The 17,985-nt window shown below is 41.3% G+C and overlaps 1 protein-coding gene across 3 annotated transcripts in view; it reads right to left on the reverse strand.

The window, feature by feature from the left end:
* Window positions 1-16,952, reverse strand: part of SYK (spleen associated tyrosine kinase) — a 52,279-nt gene extending 35,327 nt beyond the window's left edge. Inside the window, exons 1-2 of one of the 3 annotated variants that reach the window (XM_038124452.1) lie at window positions 16,818-16,952; window positions 1,170-7,598 (exon numbers count right to left, since the gene is read on the reverse strand). In XM_038124452.1, the coding sequence (XP_037980380.1) occupies window positions 1,170-1,188 (19 nt within the window). In that variant the 5' untranslated portion in view covers window positions 1,189-7,598; window positions 16,818-16,952. The remainder of the gene's footprint in view (window positions 1-1,169; window positions 7,599-16,817) is intronic. The other 2 variants (XM_038124454.1, XM_038124453.1) reach the window with 2 other exon arrangements.
* Between the last annotated feature and the right edge of the window lie 1,033 nt (window positions 16,953-17,985).

Raw genomic sequence — 17,985 nt, forward strand, 5'->3', positions numbered from 1 at the left:
TCAGTTTCTCCTTCTATAGTTGTGAAGCACATAGGAGTTAAAATATGAGCCCTTCACAATAAAATGAAGCATCATTTTAGGGAAGCCATTCAGAAATCTGTGGAATTAGCATCAAACAGATCAGGCTATATGGGAATAGGATTAATACCACATTTGTCTTGCAGCTGGCCAGAGTGTGCAACTGAGTTACATGAAGAAAAGTGCAGAAGACTTTATGGATTACTATGTAAAAAGGGAGGGTTCATATGCAAAGGTGTAACTGAGGAATGGGAGTCTTAATGTAAGGCCTTTTAGCACACAGCACTTCAGACTGACACCTTCCCTGGCAGTCCTGAAGCAGGCAGAGCTGTTTGTGCCTACTGCTTAATTCATATTTGATCCATCAGCGCTGATTTGCTGTCCCTTGTTCTCATATCAAAAAACAGTAGAGCGTACCTGTGGTACGCTGTGAATACGTAAAGGGTTGATGTGGGAAAGGAAAGAGGAAGAGGAACACAAAGTCAAATCAACAAGGCTCACACAGTATAGAAAACTAGATAGGGCACAGTCATGTCAAACCACACGCTGTGCAGATGTTCTGGTCTTCTCCCATCATCCCAAATAAGGGAGATCTCAAAGTTGCAAATATATTGCACCTACAAAATAGAGCTTTGTGCAGCATTTTATTTATTACTCTTGTGATCTGCAACTAAAAGTTACTGGTTTGAGTTCCCATACAAATCTAGTAACATAACTTTCTCTTGCTAATTGCAAGAAAGAAAAGTTGTAACAGAAGACACAGGAGGCAGTCCTTAGTTGGTCACCACCAAACATTAATTCTGTATGCAAAAGGACCATTCTGACTGTACCAGACAAAGTTTTCTTCAAATGGAATAGATTCACTCAGTAACTTAATGCAGGGCCAGAGGATTGCAATCAGTAATACAATGCCCATTTGGAGGCCAGTTATTAGTATTGTAACCCAGGGTCAGGATTGGGGCCAATGTTATTTCATTGAGGTGGTGGACAGCGGGGAGAGCACAGCCCCAGCAAATTCACAAATAACACAAAACACAGTGGCTAAACATCACAGGCTCTGATACAATTCAAAGGGACCTGGAAAGGCTAAGGAATTCAGATGAAAGTAATTTAAAGAGGGTGAACAAAGGGAAACATCTGGTGGAGCAGACTTTGCCCTTTTTGGAGCATCTGTCTTCCTGGCTATGCAGTGTCTCACACCCTTGTGATGTCACCATGGAAAGAAGGTCTGTGACCAGGATGTCTTCCAGCAGGATCTGTCTGCCCACAGTTTGTCCAGGGCCCCTGTAGGTGGACACAAAAGGCATGCAGGCTCCATCAGAACTCTTGGCTTGCTCTGCCAGCTTTGGCATAGGGGACAGCAGCAAGACTGGGTGCTGCACAAGGGCAGCCCCTGACAGCGCTTCTCCTGCCCAGCTGCGCAGTCTTGTGGGTTTCACAGGAGCCTGTCCTGGGACAGTGGGTGCAAGAGTGCCAGCGCATTGGTAGAAGGGAACTCTCTCAGAAAACTCCTCTTTCTTCCCTAACCACCTCCCCCAGGTAGACTGTGCTAAGCTGGTGGTGACTGGGGGAGGGTATGGGGGCATAGGGTTGTGAATATACAAGCTCTTCTCCCAAGCCCTCCTGACATCTTGCCAGAGCCTGTCACATGCAACATGCATCTCAGCCTCAGCACTTGGGAGATGTGGAAGCGATCAGGGCTTTCCTCCAACTCCTCCTACTCCCCACCCCTGCCATCTTTCCCTGCCCTCCAGCAAAGTGCAGAGATAGGGACACAGACCAGCTGAGCCCCACATCTCACCGCCCTGTTCCAGGGCTCAGCTGCTGCTTTCAAGCCTTCAAGGAGAGCCAGCAGGAGGCTCTTTCATCATCTCCCCTCTCCCACAGCTGTCTGATGCCCGCTGACTTTTCTACTCCTAGCACACAGCAAGCCCCATCACTTTGTACGTCTGTCTTGGCAGTACATGGCATCGGGCACCTCGGAAGGCACAGGGGAGAACAACTCTGCTGCAAGGGACAGTGGCATGGGGCAGACACCCCAAGCAGGGCTGGAGTTAGTCTCTTCCTATGCATGAGATGATGTAGTACTGAGGAGGTTTAAATTGGATACCAGCAAATATTTCTTCACTGAGGAAGTTATCAAGTATTGGAAAAGTATTTAAATCACCATCCCTGAAGGGATTTAAAGACCTACAGAATGGTAGTTAGGGACATGGTTTTGGAGTGGATTGGGTAGTGATAGGTTTACAGTCAGACTTGATAACCTTAAGGACCTTTGATTCTATTGTTCTGAAAGTCATTACAAATATGGATGTCCTGAATGTGGTAGTTCATGTTTCCTTGACTCCTGCTTACTTGTTTCTTTCACACACACACTTTTTTTTTTTTTTTTTTTTTCTTTTTTACTCCACTGTGCACCACACATACTGGTGGTTAGGAGACGAATATACATCATCCAACTTCTAGCAAAATGGTCCTGGAAGACAGGTTCCAAGTCTTCAACACCACTTTCAGGAAAGATGGAAGAAAACAGATTTACTACTAGGTTTTTAGTAAGGAAAGAATTTGGATGCATGACTGATTGACACTGGCTCTTCACCAGCAATGTACAACTTGGAGAAAAGAAAGAAACAATCCCATAATGTGTCTCATGCCAGGAATGCTACTGCACTGCAGTGCCTGCTCAAAACACCTCAGTAATACATACTGAACAAACATCAAACAGAAAAATATCACCATACTCTTCATCTGTAGAAATTTATTTTAATGAATGTATTTCATTGAAGTTAATTTCTGCCATACTTCTAGTGTCAGACTTAAAAAATATAAAGAACTTTAGAATGAAAATAACAGCTAATAAAATAAAAGGGAGGTGGAGGACAGGGTTAGGAGGGATAAAAACATCACCCCTGGCTACAAAAACCTTTATGGCTAATGAAATTTAAATTCACTTTGACTAGGATGCGTTTCAGATCAGGCTACTCTCCAGAGTATTGCTTTGTCTCATATTAATCTCAGTATTTTCTACACAATCTTCAGGATGATTTGCCCAGAAAAAAGTTCTTAAATGGTGGAGGGGGGCTGGGGGAAAATCCACTGGTTGTAATTTAGATGAAATGTCAGTGATGGCACTGGTGAGGGACTGTCTCTTAAATCTTCAGAATGAAAAGGCCTGCTATATAACAAGTTTCTAAAACATGAAGAATATTTCTCAGTTTTGAAAAGAACAGCAGCAGGATTCTTATGATCTCTAATATTTCAAAAACTATTTATTTATATCTGTTTCAGAAAACAATGGTCTGATTTACTTTCACAAAATAGGTTACTGTTGGTAGATTTCAGGCCAGGTTTCTCTACCCCACTCTCTAATATGTGGAGAATATTTAATGTTTAGCAATGGAAGGAAATGTTTCGACTAATGCAGCATCTCCTGGGCATGCACAAAGGAAAATAATCACAAAAACACAAAGGCAAATAATCACAAAAACACTTTAGATAATGATTAAAAACTACTTAATTTTGGAAGAATGTCTGAATTTTGGATGGCCGTTCTCTTTGTTTGGAATTTCAAAATCTTGCCTTCTTTTTGGGAGCATAATACCCTTCTAGGATCAGTAATGGAATAGAAGAAAATGCTTCCTCCCCCTCTAAGTTTTTCCAGGTGCACAAACAGTACAGCATTTTTCAAGCCAGCGTGGTTACAAACCTGAAGCTGTAAAATGGAGATTTGGCCACCTAAGGTTGAATGTCAGGCTCTACCCTTATGAGTGCTGGAGGAGGTGCAGCTGGCTACCCAAGAGAGGCGCTTGAGCACAACAGCCATGGAGGGTCTTAAGTGCAACTCTCCCCTTAATCGTTAAATATGACCTTTAAGGAAGCTACAAATGCATGCAAATATCTATGCGAAAGAAAAGGCTTATTCTATGTGAAAGAAAAAATATTACACAAACACAGAAGAAAATTAGGTACCACTTCCCTTCAGGCAGCTTCCTCATCAACTCTGCAGGGTAGTCCTGACATAACTGACAAGAGTTTAGTACCTCACACATTTCATGCATACTAGGAAGCAAAACATTCTCTCAGAACAGATGAGCAAAACTAAGGAGAAGTCACCTGGAAGGTGTTAGAATCTGTGCTAACTACACTGCTACACTTAGCTTAATCCTATTTCATCTCATATATAGCCAAGAATAAAAGGAGAATAATTGCTATATTGAAAAGTTTGCCTAGCAAAGAGTATAATATTGCCAAGGTACTGATCTCCATTCTAACATTAAAAAAATACAAATAGGAATATGAATCTTTCTAAAAAGACCAAACAGTAGTGTGGTGGGAGACTTAGGGATGTCTTATTTATAAGTTTACTCCTTCATGGGTAAGATGACCGAAATGTGACAGAAGATGCCATGTAGCAGTGAAATAGTGTTACAAAAAATGTTCCTTATTTGAGTAGTTATTTTTTCACCTTTTCTTGTTTTTCAAGATAGTATTCTGTGATCAGAGGATGAAAATAAAGAAGTAAAGTTTAAAGTCTTACATGTCTACAAGGCACACTAGACAGTGCTGAATGATGAAAATATGCTTACTGAAACAATTCATTCTAGAACAGGGAGATATTTCAAGCACACACGGAGCTTCAACAGTTCTCTAATTATACACAGGAAAACTATTAATAATAAAAGAATAATATGAAAGTGTATTTTTATGAAGCAGTTATTTAATTAGGATACTTGGAATCAAGATGTGTGCCTCTGAGAAAAGCAGTACAAGTATTTTTAAGATTCTTCCCCACATTTTTAATTTATGTAACACACCTGAAAGCTGAGAGAAATTCAGTATGCATAGAATTATAAATACACTTTTGATGGTGACTTGATATACTATATCAAATATTTTAGTAGTTTCAGGGTTCAAGGAGAACCTTAAAGGAATACTCCATATTGATGTATGCTTTGAAATAATTAGCATTGAAGTATTATAAATTCATTGCTACTACAGCACTTTTAAACAAACTATATTTGAAGAAGTTTAACAAAGTAGATGGATTTCTCATTTTTGCACCTTTAAAATCATCTTCCAATGGCAGCTGAACGGTGGTCTTAATTTGATCATCAGATTACCTCTAAATGCCTCCTTTACTTTTTTGTACAAACATGAAGATTTAATTTCTATCCACACTTTAGGAGAGGAGTTTTTATGAGCAAATTATACAGAAACAAAGGAAGAACACAGCAAGGGTCTAAAAGGAAGTCATCAGGGCAGGAAATGCAGCACAATATAACTTTATCAAGTAATTCAAACAAACTAGAGTTTGATCAGGACACTAGAGTGAACTTACTGATCAATTAAAAACATTTAAAATCCTGTGTAATTCACCTGGTAATACTGGTGATTTTGCAACTTTTGTAGACATCTTCAAACAATGTCCCACTCATCACACTGAAGGGGACGTCCTGTAGTACTGTCTAAGAGGGAAAAGTGACACTTATATTTCTTTGAGTTGCTGACCTTCCTCAGGGAAGTGCCCTTGCTGAGTACTGATGCTTAGGGCACTGTGTCTCAGTTTGCACCTACCGTGTCTCTAATCAGCTTACAGCCGACAGCAACATTTCCATCACTCATGCTTGGGCATCCTTCTCCATGTATTTTCTCCAGCTTCCCCAAGAAAAGTTTTCTTCACACAATCAAACACTCATCTCTGAATTCTGCAATGTTTTACTGACAATCTAAGCTATGCTGCTCTGTTTTTTGCCTTATTCTTCAGACTTTAAAAATGCCTCCATCTGCAAAGACTTTCCTGCTATCCCACATGGGCTTCTGGCCAGTGCTGACAGATACAAGAGGCATGTGTTAATTTTTAGCAAGTTTCATATTGTTACAGGTTTATACAGTCAATTCATATTGACAATAATGCAAAGAAGCTCATATTGTCAATTTTTTATTATTTCTTCAACATTGGGCTCTTCCCTTAGCACTTCTATTTAGTAAAAATACTTGTCTCAGGTGTCAAGTTCCATATTTTAATTTAACAGTTAGGTTTCAGAAGCATTTTCTTTCTTTCAGATATTTTTGCTTTATTGTGATGCTTTCGGGGTGACAGTGGTGTTTCTGCTAAGGTTTTTAAACACTGAGATGTATTCTTCACCAGAAACATAGCTTAATTAAAATCTCTCTGGGAAAAGTAGGGAATATGGTAGCTTTGGCCCAGACTTTTCTGATGGAGGATTCAAAACCTGAATCTTACAATACGATCAGTGAGCTTTGGGCTTGTCCAATCCCCAACAGGTTCATTTTTTTTATCATTATTATGAAACTTAGTGGCCTAGCTAGCCTCTTTCTGAGGTTAAGAAGAAACAGCTTTTGCCCTCATTCATGTAAATCTTCAGCATTTTGGCCATATCTGAAGAAATACTTGGCTACTAAACAGGTGGCACTGGTATTTAATCTACTAGGTTTAGGGTTAACACCATTTATCTTCCCTCTGGTATCAAGGAGTCATTCATAAAATGAACTGAAAAGGAATATCACACAAACACACCTGAAATCCTCATTAGCTTCAAAAATATTCTGGAGTCATCTTAATACTGAAGACAGATAGATAGATTTTTTTTTCTCCATTGAAACATTCCAGAAATGCCCTCATTTACTCTAAATTGCATCTGACATTCTGATATCATCAGACTACTCCAGGCACTCTAGCTATTGAAATATTTCCTGAGGAGAAACTACTTGACCTGTCAACACAATTACTGCCCTATTACGAGGCAAACAGATGCTCAGAAAAAGTACCACAGCATTCATGCTCTATTCAAGGCTTTTCTACAAAAGTTTCTGTACTGAGTTCATGGAGGAGCATTCATCACTGAAAAAGCATTCCTCACTGATGCTAGGAATCTATTGTCTCGTACAACACCTTCTTCTTTTGGGATTCTCACGTATTTGGTAATCTTTTCACATTCCTCTAATAAGGTTTTTCTGCTTTGATCTTTTAAAAAGGTCAGAAGGCTACTGTGAAAGAAGAAAAATGCCAGGTGTTTATGGATAACAATTCTTTCCCTGGAAGTAAAAAATCCCATGATTTTTACACACATTAAAAATAGACACAACCGAAAAGCTCAAAACCAAAACAATTTTTTATGTCCTTTTAGAAAAAGAAAAAAGATCACTTACATAAAAATGTGAACATTTTCTTTTACATCTTGAATGTGCTCTGTCATTCCCTGACCTCCTTTTCCACTCTTGCACTGTCACCAATGCAAACACTGCCTCTTGCTAAACTCACCTCTTGTCAAATCAAGAATTTCAGACTTAAAATGGGTGGCACCATTTGTATGGGGAAACATGCTCCCTTTTGGACAAAGTACTTGACTGTGATTGGTCCCTATTCCAATAAATAATGGAACCACTGGGATGAGGTATATCTGCAGGAAAGCATTTCAGATACTGTGGGCAGATCCCTGTTTTTCTGCTGTGACAAGATGTGAACAAACTTCTCTGACCACAGACAGATCTTCACTAAAACCAGCTGTGCCTCTGTAGTGACTGCAGAACAGTACAGGTATAAATGCATCTTTGAAACGCTGGGGGGAAAAAAGAAAAAAAAGCCAGTGTTTAAAGGGGTGCAGTTACACAAGTCTTACTCAGGGAGCCCCGATTACCTCCCTTCAGGAACTACTGAGACACACACAAATGTATATATATATGTATGTATGTGTATACACATACACGTATTGTTCAATTATGGTTTTGTTTCAAACATGTATTTACTTCCCAGAACTACAGAAAAAAGTAAAACTCCTTTGCATACAATAGATCCCACTATGACTGAACAGAAGGAGCTGTGAAATGAACTTACAGAGGCAGTGAAAATATGTGAAGAGCAAAAACAGAAAAAATTATCACCTTTCTTGCAAGAAATCACTGAAATCACTAAAAAGAGATTGAACTGCTTAGCCAATGGCCTGCATATTCTCAGGTTCAAAGTTACAGTGACATTAAATATGACAGTATTTAATATTAAAATACTGTCAAGTATTAAATATTAAATATTACCAAGTGGAATATATTTCCATTTTTACAGAGACAGCAATAACAAAACTGATATCACAAGACAGTGATAACACCAAAGACCAAAAGACCTCTCTAGCTATGACTGAATTTTCCCCCAGCCCCTAATTACTCCAAAATCTTCTTTCAAGGTTCACTGCAGTCTATTGTTTGTCACAACTCAGAAAGAAGTTGCCAGACAAATATGTATCAGAGTGTTATACCAAAAACATTGATTCAAAACATTCCTCTTTTTCCAGGAAGTCAAAACCTGGAGTATCTGTCCAATTTCCAAACACACAGAAAAAGTACCTTGGGCAGAGAGCTGAAGATACTTTAAATTTTCATTATCATAAGACCTGAGAAAGGCTGGTTTCATCCAGAAAGATCAGGGTCCAAGTCTAGATGGATCCACAAGCCATAACTTTGTTTTTCCTTACTTGTGACATTTTTAGCAAATTTGCTGGAAAGCAAGACATCTCAGAACTAAAGCATCATCAATTCTAGAAAGAAGTTGCCACAATCAAACAGAAGGTGAATGAAAAGCTTCAACCATTAAAATAAACAACCCAGGAGAAATTCAACATTATTACAGCAGTCTCAAAGTTCTGCAGCCTCACAAGACTAAGAGAAAATGCCACACTTCATTCAAAGTTTCAGATAAAGACCACTGTGGTCTTACTAGTCAGCAGACCCACAAGATAGGTTTATTTTACAGTCCAGTAAGTGTCTTCATTTAACTTTTTTAAAGCCAGTAATTGTTGCAGGCTGGCATTTCCAAAGCTATTATGCAGGTATGAACTCCCCTTCTTTGCGCAGGTCTGTCTCTATTTAGTTTCAAGTCTAGAGGCTACAAACATATAAATGATCTCAGTTTCTCAGCCATGAATATTAGCCTTGACTTAATGTTAAGCAAGAACACTTGGACCCCATTACACATAACTCGTTATCAGAAATGTATTGGTCTATCTTTAGAATTGCTAAAACCTTTGCTGAACAGACGCCTCAATGGACTGGCCCCGTGAGTCAGAGTGGCAAAATTAGGCAGTTCCTCTTTCAGACCAAGGTTATTTTGTAGTCTGAAACAGTCTACAGTAGCCTGCTTTATATATAAAGCACAGAAATTATTGCAGGAACAAAAACAACTTGTCTTTCATACTCCTAGAATAGGCAAGCTTCTATAAAACTGGCCAAGCCTTCTCAGTGCCCCTTTCTAGAGTCGGTAAAACCCATGCCATGTTACCTCATTTTTTTAAAAAAGCTTCTGCTAGGAGCACAGACCAAGTAAATGTTCCGCCATAGACACTGTAAGCACCTTCTCTTAGAAGAAATTATACTCACAAAGAATTGACAGCCACAGAAGTATAGAAAAAATGGCCAAGCATTTCTGCTTTTTTTGAAAGGAAGATGTGACACTAGCTCACACAGCCAGAATATCTATCTATTAAATAGATGAAATCTATCTAATAATTAGAAATATAGAAGCACAGCATTGTTCAGGTTAGAAGGCACCTTAAAGATCACTTACTTCCAAACCCCCTGTAATGGGCAGAAACACCTTTCACCAGACCAAGTTGCTCAGAACCCTATCCAATATGGTCTTGAACACTGCTAGGGATAGGAAATTTACAAGTTCTCTGGGCAACCAGTTCAAGTACCACAACACTCCTACAGTAAAGCATTTTTAATTTAACAACATTTTTGTTAGGAAAGGAACACTTCCCTTAAAAAATACTCTCATCCAACAATTGTGCCAACTCTCCAAGTTTTATGAGGACACAGACATCATAAAAGGCAGGCTGCTTCGCAGAAGAGGCTCTTCATAACAATTAGTGCATCAGCAGCCGTCCAGAAAAGATTAAGTCTATATCTCTCCCCATATCAACCTTCATCATCAGAACAAGCAGCACAGATAAAACTTACTTCTTATTGGTATAAAGACAGAACAGTCTCTTAACAAGCAGGAACTTATTTTAGCAAACAAACAAACCAAAACCTAACCTCTCTTCTGACATAAAACATAGAGCATTCCAGAAACACTACACAGAGAGAGAAAGAGAGAAATATGAGCACTCTCTTCCCATCCTGCAAAGTAAGCCCATTGGCAACCCCTGGACCAACTAAATACTCTTGACAAGGCCAATTTATCACTCTAGGCAGAAAGAGGATGCACCTGGCCTCAGTGTGTGCTGGGCCAATAGGCAGTATTTCCCTATCTTTTGCATGACAAACTGCCAGGCTGGAAAAAACAGCTCGTAGTCAGGCCTCTTTTTTCATGGGGTGTAGTTCTCCACACAGCATCAACAGCTACATCTCTAAATGGTCCACTGGTAATTGTCACTATGTTGCTATGTCAGGATAACAAAAGGGCACCTCCATTTGATGCAACTTGTGTCTTGAGAGTTGGAGGCAAATGGATTTCACACTAGCAACATTATGGCCTCAACACACCACTGCTTCCAAGTGAACACAGCTCTGCATCCTTTTCAGAAAGCATGTTCCAGTGGGTTTGAGTTTACTCATCCCATACTGGGGGGTCTCCCCTGCACTTTTGTGCATAGAAGTACCTACAGAGCAGACCTTTGAGGCATTTATTGGATGATGACTGTAACACAGTTATTCCCGGCACCTGAGGCAGCAGGAGATTTCTTACCAACTGCACCTGGTAACTGAGGACTGAAAAGTTACTCAAAGCCTCCCTTAATGACCACCTGAAGTCTGGGGTGTCAGAACTGTTCAGAGCAGCGCTCTCCAACTTGATACTTATCTTAAGGAGTGATCATTTTCACTTCACAGCAGCAAGATGCTCACTGATTCAAAAGACAGCTAATCCAGTTACACGACTTGGAAAAATAATCTTTACTTAAACATCCTGCTTGCTTTACTAACTCTTGAGCAAAACACTGTGGAATTCACATGAATTCTATGAAATGCAGCAATGACATTTATAATTTTATGCCAAAGTTGATAATACTAGTGCTGCTTTCTTCACTCAACATTCCACATATTGCAGATATTGAGCAACTGGGTTTAGCAAAAGGTGTCCCTGCCCATGGTAGTGCAGTTGGAAATAAATGATCTTTAAGGTCCCTTCAAATCCAAACCTTTCTGTGATTCTATATCAAAGATTACCACCTTGACAAAATTTTAGTTTTGTGGTTTCTTGCATAGATTAATCTTCTTGATTCAAGTTATCAATATGGTCTCTTCCCCAAAGTAGGAACTTACCCATAAACAACTGCTTATTACACACATACCAGCTTCCTTTTCTATGTTCTCTACAAACAAGATAACTAATAGATTTTTTTTTTTTTTTTTTTGCAGTCGAAGCTTTTCTGTAATGCACTTTACAAGAATTTTAGGGGGGAATGGGTTGTCTTTATAGCTTATTTCTAACCTCAGGTTTTGAATCTAGATTAAGAAAATCAACTTTTCAGGCAACCCTATAAAAAAATCAAGAAATCAATTTTGTAAAACACATTTAGACATTGTTTTAAACTGAGCCAATTTTGAAATTGACACTAGAACTTTTAAAAGCAGAACTACACACTCAGTGGTCAGCAGCAACACATATTTTAGCATTTAGATCTAGCATGCCACATGTTCTCAGTCACACGGGCTTTAGCTAAGACATACTGTCTTACATACTGTCTCTGTAGGATCTGGATTCTATTTCTTCTGTGGTCTTAGAAGTTTTACGGTTTCTTCCTCTTTTTTCCCCCCACTCATTTACTTAGTTTTTTTAAAATAACAAACGGGGGGAAATATGAGAATGTCTCTCCAGGAGGGTAGGGAGGGCTATGGCTGATGCATGAAATTGTGACACCTTACTCATCTTACTGAATCTGTTGTTTAAGATAAGGATTTATGACATTAAAACATTTGAGTCATTGTCAGATTCCTTGGTACATATCCTATTCTAACACTTCCCGAATGTGTTTTCTCTAGTAGCCTCCAATCACGATTGTGTTTCCTGTCAATTTCAACTCGACCCCTAGCCTAGATACTGTCTCAGGGATTTACCTGGCTGAATTTACATATTATCATGCCCAAAGTCCTGCTTTTTTATCAAAGCTTTTAGCACCTTGTATCTTACTTCTGCTCAGTGTCAGTGCTGAAAAATTCCTTCTGCTGCCTCTTTCCATTTTTAAAGAAGGCAAAGTTGGAATTTTTACTGGACATTTTTTCCACTCAGGCACCTGGAAATCTATATCTGTTTGGAGGAATGCTATCTAAAAGCAAATAAGGGTAAAACTGGAGAAATTACTAAGTAGTCCTAGCTAGTCAACCAACATACTCTAATTTTAGTTTACTACACACTGAGTGATAGTGAAACTGGGCAAACTATCTGTAATCATAGTTCTGTATGCTGGTTATTTAGGTTCTAATACATGCAAATTTTAAATTATTTGCTCTGGTACATGGTACAAAGGGAAGGCTAGCAGCATTTTGCATATCACAGAATCACAGGGTAGCTTGGGTTGGAGTGACCTTAAAGATCATCTAGACTCAATCCCTCTGTCATGGGCCTCTCCCTGGACCAGGTCTTCTTCCAGCCTAGTCTTGAACACCTCCAGGGATGGTATACCCACAACTTCCCTGGGCAAACTGTTCCAGTGCCTCACCACCCTCACAGTAAAGAATTTCTTCCAATTATGTAATCTAAACCAACTCAGTTTTAAGCCATTCTGCCTTGTCCTGTCACTACATGCTCTTATGTCTCTCTATCCTGCGGATTTCCTTCAGGTATTGCAAGGCTGCAATTAGGTAATCTGGAACGCTTCTCTTTTGCAGGCTGAGCATTCTCAACTCTCTCAGCTTTCCTCATAGGAAAGGTGCTTCATCCCTCCAATCACCTTGGTGGCCTCCTCTGGACTCGCTCCCACAGTTCCATGTCCTTCCTGTGCTGGGACCCCAGGGCTGGATGCAGAGCTCCAGGTGGGCTCTCACTGGAGCAGAGCAGAAGGGAAGAATCCCCTCCCTCCCCTGCTGCCCACGCTGCTTTGGATGCAGCCCAGGACACGTTTGGCTCTCTGGGCTGGGAGTGCTCATGGCTGGGTCATGTCAAGCCTCTCACCAACCAGCACCCCAAATCCTTCTCCCCAGGGCTGCTCTCCATCTGTTCATCCCCAGCCTGTGCTGATACTGAGGTTTGCCTCAACCCAGGTGCAGCACCTTGAACCTGGTCTTGTTAAATCTCCTAAGGTTCCCATGGCCTCATTTCTTGAGCTTATCCAGGTCCCTCTGAATAGTATCCCAGCTTGCAGGTGTGTCAACTGCACCTCTCAGCTTGGTGTTATCTAAAAATTTATTGAGCATGCACTTGATCCCTTTGTCTATTTAATAAATTCATTCATGAATTTAGTAAATAACACTGGTCTCAATATAGATATACTGAATTCACTTTGTAACATTAGGATCCCTGTGAGTCTCGAAAGTATTTTTAACTTTTCTTTATTTAGAATATTTTTAGAAGAACCACTCCCAAGAAATACCATTAATCATTGTATGCAAAGTCACAGAAAGTTATAACCTAATTTCAAATTTGGAATGCATACACAAACTACAAAATTGTATTTAATTTCTTTGATGCAAGCAATATTTGTGTGTCAGACACAATATTTATTTATTAATTATCATTTGCTACAGCAAATCCTGAAATTTTTTCTTTTTGGTTCAGGGGCATACAGGCTCCTTCACACTTCTCCATTTGCAAGGTTGGTGTTTTCCTATCACCCCAACATGCAACGAAGAAGTCAGTAGGAAATGTTTTCTTCTGCTTAACTTCTGCTTAACTGTACGCCTTCACATTACCCTCTGTCCTGAAATTTAAAGGTAAACAGTATCAGCTATGTGCCCTTGCTGCTGGAACTTTAGAACACAATGCAAACACTAAGCAAGAGCTTTGTGATCAAATGATTTCACTGTGCCTCAAATGAGTATTTATAATTGCGTATTGTACTATCCTACACCATACAAAGGATTAGGGAAGGATACTGCAAAGCCCAAGGTTTCTTTTTCTCATGAGAGTGGTTGAGAGGCTTAAATCCAACTAAAGAAATTAATGTTTTTCTGTAAAAGCAGTACAGATATTAAGAACCCTTTTTTGTAACAGCATTTCTAGAAATGCCAGCTGAGACATCTAGTGAGCTGCCCTCTCCTCCTCTACCAAGATTCTCTTCTTTTGTCAAATGCAAGGAAAACTACTGTGAAACTGAATTACAAAATTGTTTCCCTACAATGAGCTGGTATTTTACTTTTTCTTAAATTAGAAATTAAGAAGATGGTATTGTAAATACTAGCAAGATGAGAAGTTTTCATTCTTATGACTGAACCTTACTACTGAAACCGACAAACACCTGCAAGTCCATCTTCAGCTTCGTAACAGATACCCTGAATGGTACAAGCACTCTTGCCCCAGTGGAGCAACTCACTAAAGCACATGTTTACATTCAAGCAAAAAAGAGGCAGTTTTTAGAAGCAGCTACAAGTTTATTTTGAGCACAGCATAACAGAGAACACTCTTTTGGAATGATTTTTCTGTGACTATTGCTCACATTCATAGATAACTCTTGTATTCCTTATAATTATGATATAAACCCTGACAAGCTCCCCTTTTCAGCTGTGATATTCTGGAGCTAAAACCATGTAATTGAAGGCAGATTCTGGCATAGTCTGTGTAATATGTACACAACAGATACTGGGGTAGTGACCCAAAAGTCTATAAAGCTGGAAAAAGGATAACACTACCTAGAATTTTCAGTAGATTCAGATGCAAACAGATTTCTTACACTTACAGTATTCAAATCAGCAGTGGCATTGGACTAATTGTTTTCTACTAAATATTGTGTCTTGAAAAAGGATTAGGAAGAAAAAAAGAAGTGTAATTTGCAAAAAAGGAGAAAATTGTCACTGACTTTTTTCATGAGTTCTGAACATAACATACTTTTCAGAAGTGATTTCTCTCACTTCGAATACTTCTATCCAACAGATCCAGAATAAAAGATGGGAAACTAAGGTAATTACTGTAGATTTTTTGCCTTTTTTTTTTTTGGTCACTGGTATCTCCAAAGGTGCTTAAGACAAGCTTATAATTTCACCATCAGACTTCTAAACTGTTATTTTGTGCTCAACATAAACCGCTAGCTAATTCTAAAAATAAATATGTTTTTTGTCTTCCTGTGGCTTTGGATCTAATTCTGCTCTTCTGTCAAATTGCAACAATGTGCAAAAGGGAAAGCCGCACAAGTCACCCTTGCTTTGACAAGAGCGCTATTATTTTAACTGAAAAAAACCCCTGAGCATGCCAATTGTATTTATCATGGTATTTTGTAGTGATTTTAAGTGATTGTGAGAACTAAAATAATTACATACTTTTATCTAATTCAACATTTTTTTAAAGAATCACACCTGATTTCAAACTCTTTAGTTAAAATATACGTATCTATGACTATAATCTTTCTCCATCACAAGATAACTGCCACAATATAAAGAACGTTCAAACTTCCTTATTTATCTCTCAATGCTCAACAGAGGGATGAAGAAAAAAAAAAAAAAAGAAGGAAGTCACAGTTCCTCTAACGGGACTGCCTCAATCTACACTGCTACACTGTATGGCCTCCAAGCCTGTAAAAACACAGAGCTCTGCATGCTGGCTGTGTCCATGATTACTCCATGAATTCAACCCAAAGACTCAGGAGATCTACGCTTCTGTGGATAAAAAGAGCAAGAAAGAAACCTAACGGATAAGAACATTAAAAAATCCTGTAAACTGTTAATACCCTAAAGAAGAATAACTTTGTTTTAAATTTACCTTAAATAATTGTTCTACAATACATCATGTAACTTGGTCAGACTAGGAGTCTACCTGCCACTCTTCTAATGGATTGTTTCATCTAACAAAAGTCTTGTTTTACTTTGTCCAAGAAAACATAACATCACTTCAAACTAATCTAGACAGCTACAACACAAAGTGCATGCAGTAACAGTGCTAACAAACATAACTGAGTAACGCCGGCAGAACACAAAACTAAGAGAAATTTCTCTGGCACCAGGCTTGTAGAATCGACTACTACTGATACAATACCCATAGATGTTTTCTTGGAAACAAAATAGGGAAGTTTGGTTAAGAGAACCCGCTTTTTAAAAGGTATTTTTTTCAGTCATAAATCTTTCACAGGCTCTGCACCATGCAAACAGTAGCCCTAATTTTGTGCACATTTGGGTCTGTTTAAAACCTGCCACCACAGTAACGTCTCTCAACAGAGCAAAATCAATTTTCTTTCGCACCTAAGTTTTAGATTTAAATTCTTGAGACGCAGGGCTAGTGGTATTTTTCGAAGCACCGCAATACAGCAAGGTTTCAGGCTGGTGGTGCGCTTCCAGCCGCCCACTCCCACCCTGACACGAGCGCTCCTCTCTGCCGCCGCTCCTTAGGACTCCTGTGTCCCAGGCGCTTCAGCCTCCCTCCCACCCAGGAGAGCTCCGGCTCTCCTTTCTGCCGGCGTCCGCGACACCCCTAATCCCGCACCGGGGGCAGCAGCGCCGCCCGCTCCTGCGTCCCCGTCCCCGTCCCCGGCCCCGGCCCCGGCCCCGGCCCCGGCCCCGGCCCCGGCCCCGTTCCCATTCCCCTTCCCCTTCCCGGCCCCGGCCCCGTTCCCATTCCCGGCCGCGGCACCGCCGGGGAAGGGGCGGTGGCGCCGGGTTGGTCGCCCTCCGGCTCCCTGTGCTGGCGGCCGGGGGCCGCTGCTCACCGCTGCCCCGGGGTCCCTCGGCTCCGCGCCTCCTTCCGGCGGGCAGCCCTCGGGCGGGCGGCTCTGGCGGGCCGAACCGTGCCGGGCTGCGGCCGGACCGGGGCCGGACCCTCTCTCAGCGCCGCCGGATCCGCCGCTTCCTCCTTTTCGCTCGCAGCCGCGGCCACTTCCTCAGCGCGCTGTGGGCGAGCGCTCCCTCCTCTCCAGCGGGTGCGGCCGCCGTGCCCCCGGACCCCTCTTTCGGGCGGTGGCCGCGGAGGGAGGGCCGGGCACCGCTGGAGCACCCGGAGCCGCCGGCGTCGCTTCTCCCGCGGGCGAGGGAGGGTCCGTGTCCTCCGGACCCCGCGGCACCGGCTGCTCGGGACCCGTGACGTGGGTCCCTTGGTGCCGCCTGACGCGGCTGTCCCTGGGACCCCGCCGTGCCGGGTCCCCTTGGGACCCCGGCTTGGGCTCCTTGTAGCGCCGGTGTCGCCTCGCGGCCATCTGGCTTTGGAAGATGGACATGTCGTTGCTCAGCACCACGCTGGGGACAGAGGATCGAAGTGTGTCGATTGCGGCTTCTGGAAAGGGAAAAAACGAGTGTGTGCGTGTTGGTGCACATGCCAATTGCAAATTGGTGAATTCTGGAATATTGAAGTTCTTTGGTGCTTTGTGTGTACTTCGCCGAGAAAAGGACTCCCAGAGGGTTTCCTTTTGGAACAGCAAAGGGGCCTGCCATAGCACAGTATCATCCTTCCTGCTGTATGTCACACAAAAATTTCTCTCATATTTTGATCAAACATTTGTAGCAACTCCAGGTGTGCAGGAGACTCAGTGTCCCAGACACTAAGCTTGAAGGAAAGTCCCTCTTCAAGGCCTCCTCAGCAGCCTGTGTGACGCAATTAATTTCTGTGGAAGCTGAGACCACACAGCCAAAAAGTGCCGCTATCCTTCGCCTGTCACTGCCCAGGGAGAAACCACTCCTGATGCAGGTCACACAGGACTGGGTGGCACAGGACTTGGGTGAGGCCGGAGTGGGCGGGTCTCCCTCAGCCGTGACTGTGCCACATGACACAGTGTGATGTCCCGTGATGGGCAATGCTTGCAACAGGAAAAATCCACTTCCTTCTTCCCCCTAATAAATTATGGTGTTAGCACTATTGTGGGATACAGGCATTATTTGCAGTCA

The sequence above is a fragment of the Motacilla alba genome, chromosome Z (assembly GCF_015832195.1).
Source record: "Motacilla alba alba isolate MOTALB_02 chromosome Z, Motacilla_alba_V1.0_pri, whole genome shotgun sequence".
In the NCBI taxonomy this organism is placed as follows: Eukaryota; Metazoa; Chordata; class Aves; order Passeriformes; family Motacillidae; genus Motacilla; species Motacilla alba.